Source organism: Carassius gibelio, chromosome A14 (assembly GCF_023724105.1).
Source record: "Carassius gibelio isolate Cgi1373 ecotype wild population from Czech Republic chromosome A14, carGib1.2-hapl.c, whole genome shotgun sequence".
In the NCBI taxonomy this organism is placed as follows: Eukaryota; Metazoa; Chordata; class Actinopteri; order Cypriniformes; family Cyprinidae; genus Carassius; species Carassius gibelio.
Genome location: NC_068384.1, coordinates 5,919,241 through 5,946,716, shown reverse-complemented (window position 1 = coordinate 5,946,716; position 27,476 = coordinate 5,919,241). Strand labels below are relative to the sequence as shown.

General features: G+C 35.7%; 1 protein-coding gene across 1 annotated transcript; it reads left to right on the top strand.

The window, feature by feature from the left end:
* Positions 1–2,570: 2,570 nt before the first annotated feature.
* On the top strand, positions 2,571–20,496 carry LOC128027035 (shootin-1-like). Its single transcript, XM_052614355.1, has 18 exons — positions 2,571–2,705; positions 2,841–2,899; positions 4,321–4,381; positions 9,074–9,168; positions 9,671–9,833; positions 9,968–10,065; positions 10,196–10,277; positions 11,400–11,494; positions 11,731–11,877; positions 13,894–14,047; positions 14,151–14,310; positions 14,392–14,462; positions 14,541–14,644; positions 15,278–15,292; positions 16,546–16,632; positions 16,807–16,927; positions 17,401–17,677; positions 18,290–20,496. The coding sequence occupies exons 1-18, from the start codon at positions 2,675–2,677 to the stop codon at positions 18,429–18,431; spliced, it is 1,962 nt and encodes a 653-aa protein (XP_052470315.1). The 5' UTR covers positions 2,571–2,674; the 3' UTR covers positions 18,432–20,496.
* Positions 20,497–27,476: the final 6,980 nt, after the last annotated feature.

The window sequence follows — 27,476 nt, the reverse complement described above, 5'->3', positions numbered from 1 at the left end:
TTAGCTAATAGGCCTACTTGACGTATAGCATACTCTACTGTGCAATAGTACTATATTTCTGTTTGAATTTCTTCAAGTTATACCACAATTTTATTTTGACAGGTTGTCGTAAAGACATTGCTGTTTCTGTCAGTCTGTGTATACGATACGAATGAATGATGATAGTTTTATCAAATTAAATGGTGAAATCCTCTCATAGCGCGCTGGCGTGCACATGTGTAGCCTACATCATGCATCAATATAGTGAAGAGCTGAAAACACCACGCGTGCTTCAGTGTGTGTGTGTGTGTGTGTGTGTGTAGTAGAGCACACATTCCCAGAGACGTGTATAACAACACCTTCAGGGCCCCTGCTGGCTAAATGTGTGCCCTGAGCAGGATTGTATTGTTGTGCCCCCCTTCCTCAAATATGATGATGAAAAAAACACCTACTATAGGGGTGAAAAAAGAACTTTAATTAAAATAAAAAACTAAATGAATAAATTGTATTATTTACAAATCACAATTGTAGCTCTCGACATTTACCTATGGCTATAACTTTATTATGACTCTAATTTATTTTATAGTCTCAAGCATTTAGAAATCATGCAAAAGGAAACTAAGCAGTTTTACTATGATAAAACCATGGTTTATTTTTGTAAGGAGAATGGAGGAAGTTTTATATTTTTTTTTTTTGAGCAACTGGGATGGTGCCCCCTCTGGGAGTTGGTGCCCTACTCTGCGTGTAGGAACCAACGGTAGCTACTGAACACCTTTAATATTGCAGACACTAGTCCATATCGAGATTTGATTAAATGCTTTTGATTTATTCATTAAAAAATGGCCGAATTCATTGAATTCAGTGACGTTCTGCTTTATACAGCAAGTTCCAGTTCCGCGATTCAATCCCTGTCACTTTTCAACACAAACGGGGTGAATTTATGAATGAAAGTGTGAAAGTTCTGGCACAAAACGAAGTTGTTACGTATCCTCACGCTTATTAAAAGTGGTTAACTATGTTTGACAGGTGCAATATTTGAAAATCGAAAATTATTAACTTATTTTTTTTAATTACATTTATATCTGAATATATGTCAGAGTTCGGAGCGGGTTCGCGAATCATTTGAGTCAGTTCGGGAGTTCGGAGCGGGATCGCGAATCATTTGAGTCAGTTTGGGGATCGCGAATCATTTGAATCAGTTATGGGGATCGCGAATCATTTGAATCAGTTCGGGAGTTCGTAGCGGGATCGCGAATCATTTGAGTCAGTTATGGGGATCGCGAATCATTTGAGTCAGTTCGGGAGTTCGGAGCGGGTTCGCGAATCATTTGAGTCAGTTTGGGGATCGCGAATCATTTAGAATCAGTTTGGGTGTTCGTAGCGGGATCGCGAATCATTTGAGTCAGTTTGGGAGTTCGGAGCGGGATCACGAATCACGAAAGATTCGCGCTCGTAAATTTTCAAATTGGCCATAACCTTTAATTCGTTGTTGCCAACTGGGGTGGCAAGGCTTTCTTTTAGGGTGGCATTTGTCACCCTATGGCACCCCGGTAGATCCGCCCCTAGGTATACTGCATTTAATTGGAAGAACTGAAAATGGATGCAACGATGATAGATTCGGGATTAGCTGACATGGATGAAAGAACACGGACAAAGAATTTTCCTCTGAATAATAATGTTAAATATATATTATCTCTCTCTCTCTCTCTCTCTCTCTCTCTAAAGATCAATATGATTTCAATTGGGACAAAGAGAGTAACCCAAGGAAAGTCCTCATTGAGTTGACAGTAGAGGGCACTATTGAGACGGTTTTCGAGAAAAGATGCTTCTGGGAGTTTTACTTTTTTTTCCTATTCCTAATACTCCAGTCCATAGCCTATTTAAATGAATAAAATGTGATGTTTGTTCGGTCTAATCTTATTAATTATTTCTCTTTTTGCTCTAGCTTGTGTTGTTTAAAGTTTGATGGAAATAAAGTTGTGCTTTTTATGTTCTGTTTGTTGTATTCTGTTGTAATTTGACGTCATTGCCATTGTGTGATGTAATAGTTTGATGACAAATCAAAATAAAACTGTATACACACACACACACACACACACACACACACACACACAGATATATATATATATATATATATATATATATATATATATATATATATATATATATATATATATATATACACATCTATTTGCTATGTGTTCTTAATTAAAGAACAAGACACGACAACATATTTGAATGTCAATGCAAAATATAGCCTACATCTATAAGTAAAGGGACGCTATTATGTCTTTATGGGAGTGTCTTGCGGCGATTTCCAATTACATTTCTCAAGATTGTGACTGAGTTATGTATCTCCTCACCGGAGAAATAAAGAAAAGAAAATGAAGCTGAGATCACTTATATAGCTCTTTCTAAAATAAATATGTCATACCAGACATGTAAAACTAGCAGCAAGGCACTCGATTTATTATATTACAATCTGTTTCCACACACACAAGTCGTTTATTTAAAGAGTTTGGCTCCCTCTCGCGGAGAACTCCCTCTCGTACAAGTGACCTTAATTAATATTCAGGAGCCTCCGCCCGTTCACAAATCAAATAGGTCGATTGGGTAAACGTCACTCAAAGTTCTTAATATTCATGAGCCAAGACCTCGCCATAGTAGACAGCGGGGTGGTCCACTGAGGAGAGAGATGGATGCTACTCCGCCGTCTGCCGGCTTTGGTACTGGATATTTTCATTACAACAATAGAGATGACATGTTTTGAACGGCAACGGGTTTACTGAGGAAAGCAGCACGTGAGATGATTGTTTAAATGTTTCGTGCATTTGTTTGAGTGTTTCTGTTGATTTGTGCAGTGAATGAGATGGAGGCCGGTGGAGATGGAGAGGGAGAGGCTCGGGAGGAGAGCAAGGAGGTGAGAGAGGATGCATGCATGAAAGAATACATCTTTACTGCCTTCACATCTAATAATCAGAACATAATCTATTTATGAGCATCAATTAATCTCAGAGGAGTGAGGAAAGGGAAACTCGGAGGTCAGGCTTTGGCTGTGAGTTATTCATTCGAGGGTTGACACCCTTTTCATGTGACAGTGTCTGAGCATCTTTTGTATGCTTCGTAAGAGTTTAAGATGATCATACAGATGAGGATCTTAAATTATTATTATTATTTTACTTTGGCACACATTATGTCTGGTTGTATGTCACACCTCTCAATTATTAAAATTTCTGTTGTGTTAATTCATATTAATATTTCAAATTATTAGATTAAACTATAGAAACAAAACTGCATTCATTTTGATGTACAAAGTAATGGAAGGATAACCGTGGCATAAGAATCACTGGATCACAATCTTTTTTTTATTTTAATTTTTTATTATATATATATATATTTTTTTTTTATAATGGCAGGGCAACACATTTGCATATGTTTGCAATTTATAGAAAGGAGAAAGAATGATTAGTTTTGTTGGTTCCTCAGAGAACTGGCCTTTTCTGAGATGTTCCCAAGAGGATTGCATCACTGTCACCATCTGAGAAAACGTGAAAGTATCATTTCATTTCAGTGCTGGAAATAAGACAAGTGTATTCATAAAAGGCAAGAAGAAGTTCTATGATTACAGATTAACATACAGTAGAACATACAGTATGTGCCTACATACCCTCACATCTACAGTCTGGTTCAGTAGTCAGCCATCACTATGTTTATTTGCAGGATGAATACTGTTATGAAATATAATTTATTTTTTATTTTTAAATATGTACACTTCCATTCAAATGTTTGAGGTCAGATTTTTCTTCTTCTATTTTTTCTTCATGTTTTTCAGGTCAATTATGCTTACAAAAGCTGCATTTATTGATATAATTAATGCATTTATTTGATATAAATATTATTAAAATAACAATTTTCTATTGAGATATATTGTAAATTGTAATTTATTCCTGTGATCAAGGCTGAATTTTCAGCATCCTTACTCCAGTCTTCAGTGTCACATGATTGCTGCTCAAGAAACATTTCTTATTACTATCAGTGTTGAAAACGGTTGTGCTGAATTATTTTTTTTATTTTTTTTTTGTGGAAGCTGTGATACAGTTGTAGTCAATATTCTTTACTGAATATAACATTCTAAAGAAAAGCATTTATTTAAAATAAGACTTTTGTGTAATATCATGTCTTTACTGTCACAATTGATCCATTTAATGCATCCATGCTGAAAAAAAGTATTAATTTCCTTGAAAGAAATCTTGCTATTCTTACTTATTTTATGCACTTATTTAATTTGTCATTACTTCTATATCATTTTCTCAATATGTCATCACCTGTTCTCTTCATTAGTGCCAGAGACTCACTGCAGAGAGAGATGAGGCTGAGAGGCAACTCAAACACATTAAACGGGGTAAGATCAGTACTGTTGCAAAAGAATGTGAAGTCATTTGCTGTTTCTTATTTCTATTCGTCAGGTATGTTAGTCATTCAAAATGGTAAGAAAAACATTGCAATGTGCAACACAGAGTATATTTATGTGTGCGGTCTATAATCATAAATTAAGACAATTTCTTCATAGCTTCCCACTTAACCATAGCAAGCTCTTTTGGTGCATTCAAATCAAGTCAGAAAGATTGCATTAATGTCACCACAAAGTCGAAATTACAAGTGGGAAGCCCAGAGTCTACATGGCAGATGCAGTGGATGCCCGATCTGTACTGACAATGCATTTGTGGAAAACGAAGTTGCATCTACAAAATGCAAACCTACCAAGCCAGCCTAAAAGTCTTACATTGTCTTTGGTTTACACTTTAACCACATAATTCGAAAACGTTTGATCAGTTAATGTATTATGTAGTATTATGCTGGTGACCAACAAACCTGACCTCAATGACCTCCATACATCACCTGTTCACTCAGAGTAGCAGGAGAAGATGATCTCACTTGGCTGTTCCCACTAACTTGATGCTCGGCGTTGTCTTATCTCACTTCCGATCCCTGCACCCTCACACATATCATCATGACATACCTGGGGGCTCTTCTCAATGCTCCATTATTGTAGGAGTTAGCGGCTATTCAAGTCTCCATGGCTACTGCGAGCCAACCGTGGAGATGCATCAGTGTTAAGGTGACTTTACCTGCTTCCGTTGCATTTTGGGACATGTAAGGAAACCCAGCCTCAGCTACTAACTAATTTGTTAGCACTCTGACAACACTCTAGTGGCGGCCAGCTTTAGGAACAGAATCTGGAAACTGTTCTCAGGTGAGAAAATGCAAATTCTTCTCTGCAAGTTTAAACATTTGACAGGGTTTCACATAAAAACATGCAATTCTGAATGTTTGTACTCATGTTTATGTAGTGAATATGTGAGGCATTGTGGAGATTGTTAATGTTTTTAAATGGAGATTTAACTCTAAGTGCCTAGTTATACATGTAAAGAATACAACAACAACAACAACAAAAAGCATTGTGGATATTTTCTTCATATTAATATGTTTTATGTTCAGGGGGATATCAGGATATTATTGTACCTGGAAACCCGTTTGGTAAATTAGTTGGATATTATGAATATTAGTTCACAATATTACTATGCAAAAGTGAATATTGTGATGAATCCAGTTTTATTTTCAACTATAGGCTTCTGCTTTTTGGATATGCTTGCTGCCCTTTTTATTGTTGTCCTGGAATTGTCAGACATTCCCTAGGGAGGCAACATAGACCAGGCTCAATTCAGCTCTCATTACTGTCTTGTTATATCACTAAATTATTAAAAATCACCAATTATGAATTATTTATGAGTAGAAAATGAATAGGCACCCGCTTTTCAACCTTCTATTGTAGTTCATGCCAAACCCCTAATGCACTCTCATATCATTTCTGAAATGCATGAAAATGATTTAGTGAAAATATATTCAACATAAATGGCTCGAAAAGCAAAATGCATGACATTTTCACAATTGCCTTGTGAGTAATGGTGACTTTTTGTAACAACCTGGTAATTTTTTGTAATAAAGCAATAAAATAGCAGTGCATTTATTTTATAACCTCGACCTTACTTAATAGCACAAATTCTTGCTGTGGCTAACATGACACAGCAAATGTCACAGTAGTTTGGCCTAGTTGCTGTAATACAGGACAATAGTCTTGTGCTGGGTGCGTGTGATTGGTCTGTGTTCTGTTTACTGATTGGCTGCTGCAGGGGAACTGCTGTCGAGTATCTGGGAGGTACAGGATCTGCGTCTGGGAAAGCAGCTGTCTCCCACCTCCTCTTTGGGACGCCTGAGCAAGCTTCATTAAGAATACCCTCTGCACTTATGCAAATTAAAACACAGACCATGTGTTAAGCCATCAGCCCCATTACTCAGCTTATTTACCTTTACGCTTGATATCTCACGGTACGTGTGTGAAAGCAGCAAAATTTTTATATTTGCATAAACATGAATGCTGTTTGCGTTTTAATGTAGTCTACACATCCGTCCTAGGTTTGGAGTAGATTACGGGTTGCAAGCACAGGCACAATTAGTGCTGGAGTTGAAACCAAAATTGCTGGGTGATTAAACCTTAACAGTGGAGATTTATTAAAAGAGTTTAATCGCTGTGATCAAAATTGGGACGGAAGCGCTTTAGACTAATGCCAGCCTAACGTTGTGTTAAAGTGGAAGACAAATGCTTGTTTGAATCAGTCTGGAAAGGATGCTGCTGCATTTCTTTAGGCTTTTTCGACTCCGCAGAGCCATATTTTGCTGGTTGTGGAGCATTAAGTGTGCTGGACTTGCTGACCTAGAATCTGCTCAGAGAAGAAAGCCCAGCAGCAGATCTCTCTCGCTCAATCATTAGACGCCAGATGAGTCCAGCAGATGAGTTTGGACTGGTCTGCATGTGAAAGACGGAACCACACACGGCTGTTATTGTGCTGCTTTATTTTTAGGGGCGGCACGTGCAAACTCGCACACCCTGAATCATTGGCAGATGCAGAATCAGGGACGGACGCAGATGTGCTTAGATTGAGGTTGCTTTGCTTTTATTGTAGTCAAATGCCAGGGATTTCTACAGCATTTAGACAGCTGACATGAAATTTCAAGCAGTTCCAGCAGTGTTTTTGGGGTGTAACAATACACTGATGTCACGTATCTGTTCAATACAAGATAGTGATCTCGCAATACTTCAAACAAAGCCAAAATAGTTTTTTTATGATTATTATTATTGCTTTTAAGACATATGATAAAGAGCTATCAAAAGGTACTGTTTATTAAAATAATTTGGTATTACATCATAAATCAGGACTTTTCAGTGGTGTTGAATAGAAATATTCAGAATTGTTCAGTTCAAAATACAGAATTATGTTACACATAATTAAAATAATGTTGTTGTTTTTTTTAAGTTTATTAAATAATGTGTTTTAAGTCTATTCATATTAAATTAATAAAAAGAAATCCCAAGCGTGTGACCTTCTGTGTTGACTATATTTGATGCCACAACAAATCTGTCTAAACTTTTATTTTGGGTGAACATAGACAAACATGTTTTCTATTTCCACAAAAAATATTATTGTTGCATTTTTGTATTTATTGTGGCACAATATATTGTAACACACCTATGAGGACCTTCATGTCCTCATATTAATAAAGAAAAGTCAACGACTTTTATATACATTTGATTGCATGATGCACAGTATGCTTATAGACAGTAGCAGGCTTTATATTATATTGGGTCAGTGGCTGTGATGGATCAATAAGCTAAAAAAATATAAGAGGGCATTTTTGAATGATTTCTGATGTGCATTTTTTTTTTTATGGACATTTGCATCACTGAATTCTCTTTTGGTTTTCAGCTTTAAGCAAGAGCTGGCCAATCCTAGATATTTAACAGGAAAGGGGCTTAAACCTGCAGAATTTAAATAGTACTATAGTAATAGTATTCATAATATTTGCTTCCCAGTACACTGTTTTGACAGTTTGATCAGTGATTATCATGATCATGTTTTGCGCATCAATTTTGCATGTTTGCTTTATTCTGTATACTGTCAAACCTGTACTAATATGATTTGATATCAGGGGTGAATTAAGGATTCAAATTGAGGTCATGCGTTCACTACGCCCTGCTTTCCTTTCTCACAATGTACAGTATGTTACAGCATGAAAAGAAAATGAGAGATATTTATTCTGGGAAAGGGCTCGAGGGCAGGCCATTGATGTACTTTGCTGTGACTGCATACAGAGAGACGCTGCGTTCCTGCATAATTCAACAGCTTTCATGGAATAATGTATAATACATTCCCTCTTTTGTTCATTTCCTGTGAAAAGCACAGCCACAAATGATGCATTTACCAATATATTGTCCCATGCACATATATTGTACTATATAATATTTAAAAAAATCATTAATTTTAAATTTGACCACTTTAAAGAACTGCTGAAAGTTAGTGTTTTTGATGCTATTTGTATGGGTTTTAGAAGTAGTGCACTGCACCGATGACTAGTTTGATGTGAGCTGCTCTGACGTTGCTGTATCATCCGATCCTCTATTTGAGAGGCCAGTGTAGTGTATAGAGTTACCGTGCCGGTGCTTTGTAGCAACAGTCCATCAATGGTACCCCAAAGTGTTGGGAAATGGTCCCTATTGTGAGCATGTAACTGACTCTGATAATGTTTCACTGAGAACAAAACCACATCTAAATAAACATGCACTTTTTACAGTTGCAGTTGCTTGTTGTACTTGCTGTTAATGAACGAAGTCATGTCATAGATTTTCATATATGCCTCATTGCTGGTTAAACGGCTCATGCAACACTGTTTTTGCCTTTAAAATGTATCTTAGACATTAAACTGCATTATTCTGGTGTTGACAGCCCTCTCATAAATGGTGTTGGAGGTAGCTTGATATTCATTTTAAGGAATATAGATGAAAATATGACTGTACTCACACCTTTATTGCCATGCATATAGATCTGCTTTGATGATGTGTGAATCTAAAATGTGTATAGAATCTAGATTTACAGTCGATCTAATCGTTTGGATTAAGTTCCTGCATGATGGATTTCACTGTAAATTTGACCTGATGTGCTTGAATTTATTCATAAATGCATTTGATTTCTCTGTACAGTTTCCCAAATGGTGATTGAGGAGGTGAACGTACTACAGACCCAACTTGAGATTGAGAAATCATGCCGGGAAAATGCAGAGGCTCTGGCTACCAAGGTGCTTACCCAACAATACTACACTACAGTTTCATTAGAAAACCTGCTAACACTTTAAACACTTCACAATAAGGTTGCATTATTCTTTTACATTAGTTAATTACATTAGTTAACATAAACTAACAGTGAAAAATACTTATGAAGAATTTATTAATCTTAGTCTGTGTTGATGTATTAACATTATTAAATATTTTTTAATGGACATGGACTAACAATGAGCAGCTGTATTTTTATTAACTACCATTAACAAAGATTAATAAATACGAGATTAATGTAACAAATGTATTGCTCATTGTTAGTTAATGATGGCTAATCCATTAAATCAACAAATGTAATGTCCCACTGGGTCTGTTTTTTTCTCCGTAAGTGAATTTAATGTTAACCAATTATTGTATTATGTTTACAGTCTTCTACTGTTAAAACAATGGAAAACTTCTTAAAATGGTCAAACTTTAAATGTCACTTATTTATGGTGTTAATAATTGAGTTTGGACCACTTTTAGTTGAATTGTGAGAACAGGAAGATGAAGTATTTGAGCCTGTCGTCACGGCCGTGTCTGGACGAGCTGTTGCCCAGTATCTCTGACTGCATTTCTCTAGAAGAAGAGACTGACCCGCACGACCCTGGCTCTGATGCTTTTTCACAGTATAAGCAGCAGGTTAAAGGTAAAGATCATAGTGGATCTCAAGTTTGAAAAAAATAATAATAATAATAAGTCTGTGCACAATTTCCTTGGCCAAGCATTCTGTCATCATTTATATCAAGGGTACCTCCATTGCAACTTCTGAGTTTTCCACAGATCTCCAAGAAACCGTGAGCTCTTTGCTGGAGGAGAAAAAGCAGCTGGCTTGTCAGCTTCAAAGTCAGCAGAGGCAGATTGAGGAATTGACAGCACTTGTGAGTAGCAAAGCAACTTTTGAACTTTTTACTCCAATCAGGCTCAGTCAAATTCTGATCTGATCCTAAAAGGATATTTGATTTTCTCAGCTGATAGTTTCTCAAACATGAGCCTCATGTTAATTTACAGACTGAAAAAGAGCAGGCCGAGATGAAGGAGCTTTATAAAACCATTGAGCAGCAAAGCAAGACCATTAAGAGGTTCAACAGGGGTGAGTACGGAGAGCCGCTTCATTTCCTCGCTTGTATTCAGATGCATGAGCGTGACATCATCTCAGAGATGGCCTGCAGTGCATCTGTGCATGTGCCTTCCAAGAAGATTAATGTTCCCCAGCAGCCCACTCACTACCGGCCGCACGTCACAGTCCCTGATCAAATTATCTGTAAAAGATTCACCACAGGAAGTCCCTCTTCTCCAGCTGGGGGTGATGCACTTTGTTTTGTCATCCTCCCAGCTCCCTCTTTCCTCATTTGCATTATTACTCTGACTGGAGTATTGGAAACGGCATTGCTCAGGTCAAATGCTGCACTGGCTTGTGCTGAACGTATTCTGAACATATAAAGGCGCTTATATATTTATAAAATGTGTGAAGTCAAATTGTTATTTAGGGCTTGGAGCTGAGAGTTTTTCTTTTATATGCAAGGAATGTCATGACAATACAACCAATTTCTATTATGATCTGGCTCTTTTTAACGAAAATATCTAAAATATTTGAACCATTCAAAAGTTTGGGGTTGGTAATATTTTATTTATTTTTGATGGAGAGAAGTCTTTTATGCTCACCAAGGCTTTATTTAATACAAAATGCAGTAAGTTAATTTAAAATGGCTGTTCCTTTAAAATAGCGATTTCTTTCTTTATATATTTTAAAACGTAATTTATTCCTGTTTTTGGGAAAATATGATAAAAATGTTTTCAGGATTCTTTGAATAATCAAGTTCAAAAGAACAGCATTTATGTAAGATATGAAACTTGTAACATTAAAAATATCTTTATTGTCACTTTTGACTAATATAGTGAATCCTTGCTAAATAAAATTATTTATTTATATTTAAAAGTATTTATTTATTTATTTTCAGTAGTCTATTTTTGCATAAAGCATTACCTTTTATTTTGTATAATTGTTAAGTGTAGAGTTAGATCCAATTATTCTTTGCTGAATAAAACAATCATTAATATTAAATAGTAAATTCCTTACATGCTGTCCATAGAATAATCTATGCCTGTAACACGTTATTTTATTATACTTTTTCTTTCATTATTATACCATAAAATGTGTAGGCATTGACCAGGTCTATCGCTTCATCAGAAGTGTCATTGTTTATCTCTTTAGTGTCTATGATGGCCACTCATGAGTATGAAAACTTGAAGGAGCAGCTGGATTTGGAGCAGAGCCTCAGGCAGAAAGCAGAGACCTATGCACACGAGGTACGGGACAAAACACATCTGTATTCACTGCATCAATACACAGCTGACAGACCAACTTCAGTCCCAGCTCTGACAAACTGTGACCTGGTGACCTCAAAATCCAACCAAAAGACAAGATGAATTTATTTATTGACTGATGAGTATGAATCGTCCACGATTGAGTGCATGCTAGTAGCCGAAGAAGCAAAATCATCTGAGATTGGAAGTCATTTGCTAATGTTGATTTTCTCTTGTAGATGATGGTGAAGCAGAAAGAAGCAAACAGACAGAGCATGATTCTGCTGCAGCAGGGAGATCCCAGCATTCAGCTGGTCAAAGCCTTGGAGGATGTGGCCAGTGTGACTAAAACATTAGAAGAAGAGCGGATCCAGCACCGAGAGAAGGTACAGTAGGTGAACCTTCAAATGTGCAAACCTGGAGTACAGGTTTCTGTTTTATTAACTAACTTCAGAAATAAATCGGTGAAAGTTCTACCATATTTGCACGAGCACAATAAGCCTAATCATGGATTGCATGATAGGATTAAACAACAGAATTAAATGGACTAAACCCCTTAACACTGTCCGCTAGAGCTTTTCATAGACTTAAATCCTCTAACATTGGTTATTTCTTTAGAGCTCAATAAACGGTTTTGTCTTATTCAATAGCAACACAACAATCCAGTTTAATCAGGCTGTTAAATAGTGCTGTGCATTCATCTGACTTACCTAAAAGTGTTCTAATAATGTTATAACCTTTAATAAATGTAATCTTCAGCAAATCTACGTTTTCATGCTGTAAATTATAATGTAATGCTAAATTTCACCCATTCAAATGACTAGAATTAGATTGTAGGGACAGATTTACTAACAGCTTGCATCAGCACAAACTATTTTTTGGCATTAAAAAACGACTGGCAGGATTTAGTGATAAATTAGCACTGAGATGCATGGACAGTATTTTTTGCTGCTGACTTTATTGCATATGCATTTCATTTGTCTGAGTTTCCCTTTCAAAAGCACAACTTATGGGAGGAGAGTATTTAAATACATAATGAAAAATGATTTACTAAAGTTTGCAATAGACAGTTTTATGGTATTTGCGGCATCAATGCCCAAATATTGCATTTTTTAAATGATTTTGTGCCTGAAATGAATGTGATAGTTGTGATAGATTGTGTTAGGCTGAACTTTCCACTCCCATCTGCACATTGGGAGTGGAAATAGTAACAAAGTAGTATTGAATTGAAGTGTATTGCAACACATATATGCTTGACAGCTGTCATAATTTGGGGATTCATTCAGCATTGGACTGTCATCAGTAAGCTGTTGCAGCAAATATGTATTACACCGATTACACATGATACCGCAAACTGGCTGAGCAAGGAATCAGATGAGACCATATTCGGTTTATGGAGAGAAAACATTGCTGCATTACTAGTTCTAGTACTGCTTTTGGTGTCAGATGGGATTTAGTGTTTGTGAATCAGTAGGACTGACGTGTCTTAAGTCAATATACAGTCTGACCCACAAATACATATCCAAAGAGCATGGATCCTAACTTCAGACGTCACGTAATCAATAGGCCATGTTAGCAAAGCCATGTTTACAAGTCAGCCTGTAAATATGAACTAATTCTGTACCAAAGTCAAGGACGTTCTACATTTGGCCCCAGTTCCATTGTACCAATCCAATCTAAAAGAATCTAAAATCATTCAAATGAAACCATTTACGGGCATTTAAATTATTTTTGAATATTGGTGCGTTCAAGTCCTCCTGAGAAGTTCATATTTGCGAGTAGGGAAAGTCAGGTGTGTGCAAATTTTGGTTGGAGCAATATCATATGGAAGCTTGTTTCCACCGTTGAATTAAAAATCAAAAAGGTTAGGTGATCTGACAACTATTATTTTTACGTCTCATAATTCTGATTTTTTTATTTCTCTGAATTCACAATTTTGAGAATTTTGTCAAAATATACATTGCTAAATATACACTCGCACTTGTGAGGGAGTTTATTACTCAAAGTTGCATTATTTATACCCCCAATTCTGACTTTATAACTTGCAATCACAAGTTTATATCTCTCTTCTTCTGGTGGAAATGGGCTTCCATAAGATGGTGACTTACCCTATTTGCATAAAATTCAACAAGACTTTTTAACTCGTAATCTACAAAATGATGAATAAATAACATGCATCTAGTGTGTTTTTATAAAATATATGAAGGTGTTGTAAATTAAATCATGTAATATTGTATTTGTACAGTACTGTGGTACATTCAACTCAGATAGATAGATAGATACCTGTAGATAGATTTATAAATACAGAAAATGCATCCATTGCTTCCAAGATGTTTTCTCACCGAACCCAGAAATATGCTTTTTCCTGACTTGAACTCAACATATGTCCCAATTGTTTGTAGGTAAAAGCTCTAGAGGCTGAACTGGACGAATGTGCTTTGCGTAAGCAGCTAGTTCAGCTGCAAAGACAACTGGAGATATTAGACGAAGAAAAGAAAGAGACTGAGGGACGACTGCAGGAGGAAGAGAAGAGAAGCACTCTTTTTGAAAAGAAAGGTAAAATAAGGATGACTTTAAATTTGAATGGCAGATCGTTGATGCGGAGCCCGCAGTGACCCACATACAGTAACATCCCACATCCTTTCGTCGTTTGTCACAGTTAAAGAGCTGCAGGAGGAGAGGAGGAGCTGTGTTTCAGCATCAGGCCCCTCCCCCGGGACTGCTCCGCCCCCGGCCCCTCCTCCTCATCCACCTCCCCCTCCTCCACCCCCGCCCCCTCCACCTCCCCCACCCCCTCCCTCCCGCTGCAACCCCCTCAGGTAACGCTCAAGCCGAACTCTCATATACAATCATTAAGAACAGTGTTGCTGAATCTAATTGCCTCTCTCTGTTTACGGCAGCTCTCTCATTGCCATCATGAGGAAGTCCTCCAAGGGAGGTAAAGGAACCCCCAAACTAGAGCAAGCCCCAGGTGACTGTCCCTACAGCCTGTTTTTATTCTGTTTCCCCATTACTGTTATCTGGACAAACACGTTCTCTCTCGGTGCAGTGAATGAAGCAGTGGATGATGTCAAAGTCAAAGCTGTCAATGAAATGATGGAGAGAATCAAACACGGCGTGGTTCTCAGGCCTGTGAAGAGTCAGGACACTAAGGTGAGGTTATGAACCCGGATTAAAATTCAGATTCTAATTGACTCTCTTTATGAGTTTGAATTAAATTGGCCACATCCCACCGGATGCTGAATTGGAATGACAGGAAGAGGAATTTACCGTATTGCAATTAAAAGATATTCTTCGCATTTTTTTATGTATAATGAATATATATATTTTTAATTACATTTAAAAATTATTTAAAGAATATTAATATTTTATATACATTTCAAATAGCTATACATGTATGTAAAAGAATTTTCAGCATCATTACTCCAGTCTTTAGTGTCACATAATCCTTCAGAAATCCTTTCAATGTGATAATTTTCTGATTATTATCAAGATTGTAAAAAAAAAACGTCATGATTAATATTTTTGTTCACACCATGATATACATTTTTTCAGGATTCTTTGAAAGATCAAAAGAACATAATTTATTTGAAAAAAATATATATATTTTGTAACATTATAAATGTCTTTACATTATGACTTTATTATTATTAGTGTGTATGATAACAGGTAATTAATTTTGTAGAAATAAACATCATGAAAATATTGTGTATATTGTGTGCACTGACTGATGTTCTGTTCTGTTTTCTCTACCCTGTACCATCATCTGCTGACCTGATCGTGCAGAGATTTGGCACAAAGGCATGTTCAAATCACACATATCATTTACATAAATTAACAAAAATCACACCAGATCTATGTGCACCAGTGTTAAACTGCTCAGACCGCTTCACTACAGTCAAAGCAAATCCTGTGTTGAACAACTCAGCACATTTGATCAATACAAAGACTGCAGAAATGGTTCATAGCATTTGATCATCCTCACTGAGCAAGTGTCGCCTCATTAAAGCATTTTGCATAGAGACAGTTGATAGGCTGAGAGGGATCCATCTCGTTTAAGTCATTGATGGGCAAATCCTCTAAGATGATCCTGAGGCTCAGAGGGGCTGTAAAACTTCTGATCAATAACTATAGTCCTGATGTTAGAGATTGCCTGCTTCGTATTATGCTGCATTTCCAGATTGTCTTTTGTTTTTGTCTTTCGGACATAAGCTTAAAAACACCCCCTGTTTGTTAGTCATATACAAGCTGTTGTTTTTATTCATTTAATTTTTTTATGTTAGCGATGTTTTGGAGATCTATATCACCAGTGTTATTTTAGTATTACTTACAGAAGTATATATTATTCAATAATATTTTAGTTTTTTATGTTAGATTTTATTTTAATATTTCTATTTAGCTTTTAATTGGTGTTTATTTATCATTTAATTGTTATTTTACTACAACTTGAATACAACATTTATTTCAGTTACTTGACAAGGCAACATTTCTAATTTCAGTTTGCAAGTTTATGTTTTTGGAAATAAGAAACATTTGTTATTATGATGATAATAACATCAATGTTGAAAATGTTGATATTTTTTATTTTGCTGAAATGGTGATAAATTTTTTTCAGGATTCTTTGATAAATAGAAAAGTTCAAAAGAACAGAACTTTTTTTTAAATAGAAATCTTTTGTAACATTATAAATGTCTTTACTGTCACTTTTTATTAATTATTATCACTGAGTACCTCATAAGCTGTGTGTATGAAATCATATATAATTAAGCATTATTAAAAAGTTAAATTAAAGCAATACTTCGCAATTAATTCAATTTCAAGTCATTCTAATTTCCAATTTACACTTCTGCATGATTGCAGCTCTGAAACTGAACTGAACATTCGGTTCTGTTTATTTCAGTTCCTTGACAAGGCAACATTTCTTTATTTCAATTACTAAACATTTTTTTAGATAGTTTTAGTTAACAGTAGCAACACTGATATATCATGTAATGTTATTTGTGAAATTTATTTTATTTATTTGATCATATAATTACGTTGTTCTTGATCCACAGCAGCCGAGCCCAGTGCCAGCAGCAGCATCAGCAGCGGTGGAGGAAAAGCCCCAGGAAAGTGCAATGGAAGAGCTGAAAGGCATTCTGGTAGGCACCTGATTAACAGCTGATTACAGAAACATATCCATTTTCTGTTTGTTCACAAAAAGTAGTTCAATGATGAATGTAATCTGCCCAGTAGTGGTTGTACAAATTGCTCAGAAATGCCAAATTGCAAACTAAGCACTGAAACTTTGTTCATGAAACTCTCTGAATCTATAGGAGACAGTGAAAAAGAGTCCCAGCCGTGGTTTCCAGGAAGTAGTTCACGCTAAAAAGGACAGTGAACTGGAAGTAATTCTGAGGAGGAGACGCAAACAGGCCTGTGATCCGGACGCAGAAGGCAAGAAGAAAAACGCTCAACATCAAGAAGAACCCATGCAATTTACAAATTTCACAGTCATTTAAAGGAAAATGTTATAACTGATAAGTCGACTAGTCTTAAAGTAAGAAGCACTGTAGCTGAGTCTGAGAAGAGGTAAAAGGAACATTTTCCAGTCTAGATATCCACTTTTCAAAATAATGCATTATATGTAAGACTTAGCATTAAAATTACTACATTCAACTAGTTGACTAGCAATAGCAGTTCTGTTTAATCAACTAGCTGACTATTTTTTATTTAAACAGGAAGTGTGGCATACTTTATCGAAGGGATTTTACGATAGCTTGTAGGTTTTAGTTGCGAGCCATGAATACTATCATGATACTTTCTATCGCTAAGTCAAAGATTTATGACTGGGCAAAATGGATAAAAAAAAAAAACAACAACCTGAAAATACCCTAAGCATACTGCATCTCTCATGTGTTGCTCTGTAGATGACGGACAGCTGAGTAAAGTCTCCTCATCAAACAGCCTGAACGGCCGACACAGTTCAGACTCGGGCAAAGACACAGAAGGGCCGGGCAGCAGCTCTCTGTCGGGCAGCGAGCGCGGGTCGAGAACCAGCTCAGACTCGGGCCGAGAGCCAGCCGTGGTTCGACCCAGCTCAGATTCTGGCATGGAGTCCAAAGGAGCCGCTCAGACAGAGGGTGTCTGCAGATCTCTCTCTGAGAAAGAGTCCGCTGAACCAGTCACCAACGGCTGCTGTTCAGGGTAAGGTCATCATCAGTCAGCTAAATCCATTAAAGGAACAGTTCACCCAAAAACATGCTTAGAAATGTCCTCACCCCCAGGCAATCCAAGATGTAGATGAGTTTGTTTAGTTAGGGGAACATATTTAGAGAAATGTTACATCACTTTCTCACTAGAGGATGCTCTGCAGTGAATGGGTGCCGTCAGAATAAGAGTCCAAACAGCTGATAAAAACATCACAATAATCCACTAGTAATCCACACCACTCCAGTCCTTCAGTTAACTTCAGTCAATTAACTTCTGGCCAAACACACAGCTTTTTGATTCACAAGATGTTAACTGATGGACTGGAGTGGTGTGGATTATTGTGATGTTTTAATCAGCTGTTTGGACTCTCATTCTGACGGCACCCATTCACTGCAAAGCATCCATTGGTAAACAAGTGATGCGATGCTTAAACTTTCTTTTTGGATGGCCTGAGGGAGAGTGCATTTTCATGAAAGTGTCAGTTTTCTGTGTACTATTCCTGTAAGATTGCTACCTATTTTGCCAGATGTACACTTTATACTTATGAATAAATAGAATGATCTGTTTATTTTTGTTATACATTTTTGCGTGTACTTTTCCAATCAGTGAAATGAAGGATGGTGATCCAGAGAAGTGGGCGGGGCCTAATGGGATCGGCCATACAGATGCAAGAGACGCCCTGCAAAGCGCCCTCAGCTCTGCACAAAGCCTCAATGCAGCAAACGGTTGCACAGACGCCGAATGTTAACAACAAGTGGCTCGGCAAGGACAGCTGCATTATTTGCACAAAACCATGCTTTCTGAATTTGTTTGTTCCAAATTTAAAACCAACCATTCATATTTTAAACGAATATAGATAGATTATTTCATCATTTGCAGCTTTAAAAAAAAAAAAAATTTCCTTTCAGCGTAAATGTACTGTATCTGTCTTTACCAGTAAACACGGGGTGTTTAGATGTTAGAGACATCAGTCATATGCTTCAGATTCATTCTGCACAGTAGTTACTGTTAGATCCATCTTGGATTCATAGATTCAACATCGGAGTCACATTTCCATAAGAATGCAAGCCAGGAAACTTTAATAATGGAGAGTGTAATTACTTTCTGTGCAACTAGCAGCAGAATCCGAGCTGTAATACGAGTAAAACAATGCTGACAGAATCACTCCACTGCACATCATGGCACATTTGCTGTTACGAAAAAAGGTCCTAAGTGTGGCCTAGACTATCAAAATTAATCAAGAGATGCAATTATAAGCCATTCAAGCGATTCTTTCCATAAAGAGGAACTGTTGTGGTCTGTTCCGTCTACCTCTTAAGACACACTCACCTCTTGGGAATCAAAATCGTACATCATAGATGTTAGGAAAATGAATACCAATCGAATCATGGAGGGCTACGCAACCCATGTCTTCCAGCCATTTCCAAAACCTTGCACTGCATGAATGCACTGTAGAAAAGTTTGGCTTTGAGTGACAGTTGCATCTTGATTAGATTTGCTCACTAATTCTGAGCTGTTCCAATGCAATTTCATCTCGGCAAATTGTAATACTATGTAATTTCATAACTAAGCGAATATTTGCCTTGTGACTCCTCTTGACTCGATGTGGATCATGTTAATGGTACGATGCGGAGAATATTAATGAGACTGTAAGGTTCTGGCCATCTCAGCTGTCCTGATCTTATTGCTCAGCTAACACAGGGAACATACTTAAAACTTTGGCTGACGTTCTGGCAAGGTTATGAATAATTGTTCTTTCAGTAGCATTAATAGGACATTCGTTCATTGTTGTCTCTTTCAAAATGTTCTCAAAACTTTAGCACAAAGAAGTTATTCATACATCGTTCATGAAACGTTTTGTTGGTTTTAGTTGGATGTTAACCTGTTTTGCTACTTGTTTCGGAACGTTCAGAGAACATTCAAACTAACATTCCCATAATGTTTACAAAATGATAAAATGGTGTGCATAACCAAAACATTTAAAACATATTTACACTTTGAATGCTAACCCTCTGGGGCTTCTTTGGTTGGATCTGACCAAAAATGTCTTGATTTTTTTGCTTCATCAAAATGGGATGACACTTAGTGACTTAGTAGACACATTAGCTATGTATACACACCCGAAAAATGCTTTAATTAATTTGGATATATTAAAGGGTCGAAAAATAAAAAAAAGTTACATTTGGTACCTTCACAGTCAAAAATGACAGTGGAAAAATTGTGTAGATATTGCAGCGTATAATAAAATCCCCTCAAAATTCAAAATAATCATCAAAAAATATTATTGAAAATATATTATGTATAATTTAACATAAAATAAAAAGGATAGTGAAAAATGAATAGTCCCAGAGGGTTAAGAGGACATTCAAAAATATAATTTTCATAACTCAATGGGAATGTTTGCTAAATGTTCTTAAATTATAATTTTGTTAGCTGGGTGGTCTGACGTCTTTGCTATCAGGCAAACAACTGCAGTAACATATTATTAACATAATTGTAGTTGTCCGAAAATCTGAATTATCTTATTATATCTTCTTGTTTTCACTCTGTCATCACAAGTGATAACCCACACTGATGTGACTCATTTACACTCTTTTTTAATGTTTAAATTGCTCCTTGATTTCCACCACCTTTGTGTTTTGGCCTTACTGTATGCACCACTTCTTCCTTTCCAGCCTTATCGAAGTGTAAAATCTTGATTTTGTATAAGAACTCTGAGAGGTGATTGATCTGACTTGTGATTAGTGTGATTTGAAGCTTAAACTGAGTGTAAACATACCTTTTAAACAACTGAATAAACTTACAGGACTGTTTTCTGTCCCTTTTTTCTATTTTTCAAACCAGTGCATGTCAGCTCCGTATCTCATCATTCATCTTTTTTTAATAAGACACAGAATCTGCACCTTCAAGACAACATGCTCAAATCTTTCTTTACATTTTTTAAGTTGGTTTCTCTTGTTAGTTGGTCTCTATTCTCTTAAGTAGGAACACTGAGTTCAGTTTAACATTGTGCAGTTAAAAGCAAGTGCAAATCATTACAAAGAGTGCAGTGAAATATACATGAGGGCATTAGAAACTGGATCTGCCAGTGAGAAACAGATCCTGGACGTGTGAAGAGAAGGATGACAGGAGATGAAAGACCGACTGGTGAGCTTTGCTTCATCATGTGCAATAAACACTGAATTATACAAGCGATTCATACATGGTGAAAATTTATACATTTAAACGACATTGCAATAGTTATAGTTCGTTCTTGAATTTTTTTTTTAAACAAACAATGTCCTCTGTAACTTCAAAACTAATCAAATAGCATTAAAACTCTTATTTCATTCATATTTAACCCACAGATATAACTCGGTCAAAGATCTCGAAAGCATCTGCTGTGTGCAAGCATCAGTTTTTCATTCTAAGAAATCGTTAACATCTTAAAGACATCTTCTAAACGTCTGTTTAACATCTGATAGTAAGTGGTTGTATTATAGCATCACAGAAACGTCTGCTAAAAGCAATACATCGAAATGGCATTTCCTATCAGATGTCAAATAGATGTTTTTAAGATGTTTATGATTTAAAAAAAATATATACAAAGCTAATATCTTGCAAACGTTTGAACGAAGCGGATGCTTTGCTTTTAACAGACATCTTGCAGATGTGCCCATGCTGTCTGGAAAGTAATAGCATGGTATCTGTAACTACTATGTTTTAGGTTAGATGTGGTTATTTGTCATTATAAGATGGGATCTTGCTCATTTTTAACTTGTATTTCACGAATCAGGTGAAGGAGAACAACTTCTGAGGGCATGGAGACAGTGTGGATCAGCTGTGCTGGCATGCCACCAACCTTAAGTTGTTATAAGCTGTTGCTGATTTTGTGAAATCAGTTGTCATGTTTCTGTCTGTTTCAGTTACCCTGATCTCAAGCTCATACATCCGTCCAACCGCATCTGCATTAAATTTGATCCCACGGGGAAGTATTTTGTCACAGGAGGTGCAGATGCGCTGGTCAGTCTGTGGGATGTGGAGGAGCTGGTGTGTGTGCGCTGCTTCTCCAGGTCAGTTTATCATCATTTGTCTTTATGTAAGATTTTGACCTTTTGTCTCACAAATATCATTTTGGTATGTCATAATTTTTACTATTTAATCTCATTGCTTTTACACTTTATGCCATATACTGTAGACCTTCTGAAATAAGTTTTTAAAACTTTTATTTCATAATTGGGGCTTTTTGTCATAATTCTGACTCATAAATTGGACTTTTAATCTCCGTTATAAATTAATATGTCATAAATTGACATAAGTATGACTTTTTACCTTATGGTTTTTAATTGTCGCCTTTTTTATATACTTTGTTTTAGCAATTTCTACTGGCCTCATTATTTTTATTTCATAATTTTTCTAATTTTAGAAATGACCAGCAGAGGGCATCACAAGCTTTTGAGGAAACAAGGCATGGCATTGCTCTAATATTTATTTATTTTTATTTATAAACTTGACCTACTGTTATTTTTATTTTGTAATAAACATTTTCATAAAGTATGACTGACCTAAAATCCATAAAACATTTTTCTGTTTTTTTATTTATTTTATAATTAACACTGAATTTATTTATTTTTTGAGAATACAAAGCACCCTATTTTCACGTGAGCAGTGTTATTTAAGCATTATTTATCAACTATTATAGCATTTATAAATATTTTGAATTAGCTTTTATTTTTACATAATCAGCTTTCATTTTAATTTACATTTGACTAATTGTATTGTGTTTTTATTCATTTATTTGTTTTATATTCTAGCTTTCATTTATTTTAAGATTTAGTAACTTAAAATTATTTTAAACATATTTTATCTCACTTAATTTCCAAGGCAACATTTCTCAAGTTTTTGTTATTTTATTTATTAATGTTATTCATTATATAATGTATCATAAATGTTTCAGTTAATGGTCGAATTAAATATATACACAATATATATATATATATATATATATATATATATATATATATATATATATATATATATATATAAATAATGTTGGCCTGAACCTTTGCTAGTCTATTTATTTATTTAATTATTTATTTGTTTGTAGTAAAATAAAAATATATCTTAGCTATTGCCTTTGTTCATCATTTGGGATTTATTATAAAAGCATCCTAAACTTGGCAGAAGCTTATAAAGTTCTTGTTGCAGATTTAACAGAATATGTTATGTCTGTGCCAAATGATGGCGAATATTTAGCCTTTCTCTGGTTTCATTGCATAGTAAAAAAAAAAAAGTGTGAATAGATTTGTGTCTCTGCAGTTATTCAGATCTTTTCTGTTCCTGGGATCTTGTGATTTGTCTGGGATGGTGGTGTGGTGGAGCACACAGTGGTAGTCTGTAGACTTGGAGCAGTCTCTGATCAGCAGGAATAGCTGGTAAGTGAGATTAGGTTCAGCTCCATTGTTAATCTTTCTCCGTTGTGACAGACTTGCCCAGCACGCGTGTCCTCCGTGCCCACCTCAGGAGCCTCCAGTCCTCACCGCTCTCAGCTGATTCACCCCAGCCGGCTCCAGGATGTCTCATTTTGTTACTTCCTACATATGACCCGCTGTGACTGGCATCCTTCGATTGCTGCATAATTACATTTCATTTAGCAGAGCCCATTTCCCTCGTGATGTCCAGTTTCCAGACTTTGGCTCATCACCATTATTTCCATCCTCTTGTTTAAGTTTGAGGATTTAAATCCATTTATTACTGTCAATCTTGCAGCCGTTCGTTATTTCCATGTGCAGAAGTCTGAACTCACTAGTAGGATTTGTTTCAGTTTTGCATTGTTCTATTTAAATGCATCCTTGTCTATGAACAATTTTATAAACTTATATATAATATTATATAACACTTAGTTTCTGTGTTCAAATTTGATTGGCTGAGTGGCTTAATAGCATCATTATCCGGGCAGGATTTAACATTTAAATAGTTGTTCAGAATAGCCTCTTTATAATATATCTGACTCTTTTGTATAAGTAACAACGTTTTATTGATATGTTTCATCAGTGCTGCATTTTATATGCTGTGGATCCAGATTTCTGCCTAATTTTGTTAGATGTTGTTTCAATTCTGGATGATGTACTAGATCTAAAATGGTTTGACATTTGCATAATGTGTTGTATAAGCATGAGACATAATTTTATCATAGTTATAAAATCAGATGATGAGGGGTTTTGCGTTTAAATGAACTCAGATATATTAATGGTAAAAGTATAATCTGAGCAGTCACCAGTGATAAAATAAATAACCGAGTCTTAAAAGAGCTTAAATTCACAGCGTTTTATCAGGACTGCTGACATGAGGAGGATAATGTGAATGTGTGCAATGTTGAAGATAGAGTTTTTATATATTTACCCTCTATAGAAAGTACGCTTTTACCAGCCAAGATGCAAAAAAGCATTTTTTATTTTTATTTCTCTACGGCTTTATTTTTCAGAATTCATCTAACAGTGAAACTGTTCTAATTGTCCTGAATATGTTAAGATGAAACACTAGTTAAACCACAGCAGAACACACAAATGAAGAGGCAGAAGTGAAATGCTTTCTGCTTTTCTCTGTTAAAATGGCATGACACATTTTCGTATCTCCCCTAATTTCCATTTCAATAGACAGCGCTTCCAGGTCCCTTCTGAGACCCTCTCGGTCCCTCGGGTCTTAATGGATTAGTTTCTCCACCAGCCATATTATTGGCTTTCGTTACTCTTCCAATTTGTCTCTCAGTCTATGCTCCAGTAATTTATTGGGCTTGATGTGAAACAAAACATTTTTGACATGCAATTTATTAGCGGCCCACGGTAACCTTTGCTATTCAACAATTCAGCCTCTCAACAGCTTTGAAAATTTGCAATTCACATGCAGGAGCAATAGTTTACGCTTGGCCGCTTTCCTGCACTATTTGTGTTCAAATATTCAGATTGGTTCTTACTGTAATCAGGCTGTGTCCTATGTGCAAACTTTAACTGGTTAGTAGTTTGTTGTAGTGACTTAGGAAGGATATCTGCTCTTTAACCCTGTAAAGCCTGACATATGAAAAAATCAGGATACATTACGGGAAGAATGTTGGATACTTGAACATTAAGTATAAGAGAGAAACAACTCTCAGGTGCTTGATCTGTTCATATTTATCTTCTGATTCAGACAAGATGACTTTTCCACTTGAGAAACCAACATTATGGACACAGGAAGCAAACATGTTTTTCAAATTCAAACGTGTAAAAACATGAATAATAACAGCACGATGTGCTCATAATATAAAATCTATGGCTTTTTTCCATTGCAGTTTTAATCAACCCGATCCCCTAGTTTCTGACCAGATAATTTTAATTTGGACAGAAGTTGTTTATTCTGATCTAGGGTTTATGACAAATATTCAGAGAGTAAATCATTCTACTAAAGTTACATTTCCATATATAAACCAAAACCTCAAACACACAGCAATTATGTAAAAGTACATCATAACAGTAATTTTCATATGTTTAAGAGACTACTTTGAACTGAAATAAACTATAATACATTAATGAATTAATCCAGGTCCCTGACAACATAAACTAGATCAGTTGAATAGTTTAGACCCCTGCTTTCATTATTTCATACTGTACAGCCACAAAATAATGGCACAAACAAATGTTCTCAAAATTATTAAATAAATGAAATGAAGTGAAAACATGCAAGTCCAAAGCCTGCATGAACGGCACATCATGTTTATACTGAATAGGTGTGTCTAAAGTCCAATACACCTTATATATAAAATTATTCATATTTTGTTCACAATTGTTATAATATTTTTTGGCTGAAACAAAATCACCATGGCCTGCAGATTGACAGTTTCCCAGCTGACAGGTTTAAGGTCACGATAAATGAATGTATTTAATTCAATGTTTGCAGTGATTTATCCAAAATCTTTCTCATTTATGAACACCTGGGATGGACAGTGTTAAAGTAAAAATTGTAATATATATGTTATAATAAAGTAAAAATTATTTTATTATAAATAAAGTAAAATTCAATATATATGTTGCCCCTTGGTAATATTATTAGAAAATACGGAATTAGCTTCCACTGTTATGCTGATGATACTCAGCTATATATCTCAACGAGACCAGATGAAACTTCCCAATTATCTAAGCTAACAGAGTGTGTTAAAAATGTAAAAGATTGGATGACACACAATTTTCTCCAATTAAATTCGGATAAGACAGAGATATTAATTATTGGACCAAAAAACACTACACAGAATCTTGTATATAACAATCTGCAACTAGACGGATGTACTGTTACTTCCTCTACAGTCAGAAATCTGGGTGTTATATTAGACAGCAATTTGTCTTTTGAAAATCATATTTCCAATGTTACAAAAACTGCATTCTTCCATCTTAGAAACATTACCAAGCTACGAAACATGTTATCGGTTTCTGATGCAGAAAAGCTAGTTCATGCATTCATGACCTCTAGACTGGACTATTGTAATGCACTTCTAGGTGATTGTCCTGCATCTTCAATAAACAAGCTACAGGTCGTCCAAAATGCAGCAGCTAGAGTCCTTATGAGGTCAAGAAAATATGATCATATTACCCCAATTTTACAGTCTCTGCACTGGCTACCTATTAAGTTCCGTATCAGTTACAAATTATCATTACTTACCTATAAGGCCCTAAATGGTTTAGCTCCAGCGTACCTAACTAGCCTTCTACCACGCTACAACCCATCACGCACCCTAAGGTCACAAAACGCTGGACTTTTGGTCGTTCCTAGGATAGCAAAGCCCACTAAAGGAGGTAGAGCTTTCTCACATTTGGCTCCCAAACTCTGGAATAGCCTTCCTGATAATGTTCGGGGTTCAGACACACTCTCTCTGTTTAAATCTAGATTAAAAACACATCTCTTTCGCCAAGCATTCGAATAATGTTTCTTTTTAATTGTGAGTGTAGTTGCATCTGTTCAAAGTTGCATTTCTATTCATTAGCTTGGGTTAAACTAATTTTACTTTGTTGGATCAGCAGCTATGCTAATGATGACTGTATTTTGTTTCTATGTTTCGCCACGGGATTTACATCCCGTGGTAACTAGGATTTACACAAGCTCCAGTCTGGATCCAGAACACCTGAGAAGAGATGATGCTGACCCTCAGAGGACCTCAGATGATGCTAACCCTGAATGAACAAACAGAACTAACAATTATTGCTAAATGTGTGACTGAATCATATAATAACTTAATAATATTGATAGTTCATCGTCTAGCTGACTACGTCTTGTATTATTATTATTATTTTTTCTAAAATCCTGTCAAATGTGCACAAACTACTAGCTACTACTAAATATTGTAGAAACATAATTTTCTGTAAAGTTGCTTTGTAACGATTTATTTTGTAAAAAGCGCTATACAAATAAACTTGAATTGAATTGAATTGAATAAATAAAAAAAAAAAAATTTTAAATGGTGCATTCACAGCCAATGAATGAAAGCAAAATGCATTCCCTCCATTCCTGAAATAAATGAAAGCATGCAAGTGATGGGTCCAACCCCTCCGAAGGGTATAAATGTCAAACATAGCCCTCAGCTTAGGGCATCATTAATGTTTTATATATTGATTAAATATAGAAAACATCCTAATATGTTTTCATAGACTGTGAATTTAGCTGTTGTTAGTTCTGAGCTGTGAACGGATCATATTATTCACAAAATTGTCAGTACAATTTTGTATTCATTAATTATGTTGGGTGTAATTAAAGGCCATAGATGAGTTTTTATCTTCATCAGAACAGATTT

Excerpts from the sequence above, each read along its gene's own strand:
- LOC128027035 (XM_052614355.1), top strand. The coding sequence starts at position 2,675 with ATGGATGCTACTCCGCCGTCTGCCGGCTTTG. Across the intron at positions 10,066-10,195 it reads TTGAGGAATTGACAGCACTT|ACTGAAAAAGAGCAGGCCGA; the intron begins GTGAGTAGCAAA and ends GTTAATTTACAG. Across the intron at positions 16,928-17,400 it reads CTGTGATCCGGACGCAGAAG|ATGACGGACAGCTGAGTAAA; the intron begins GCAAGAAGAAAA and ends GTTGCTCTGTAG.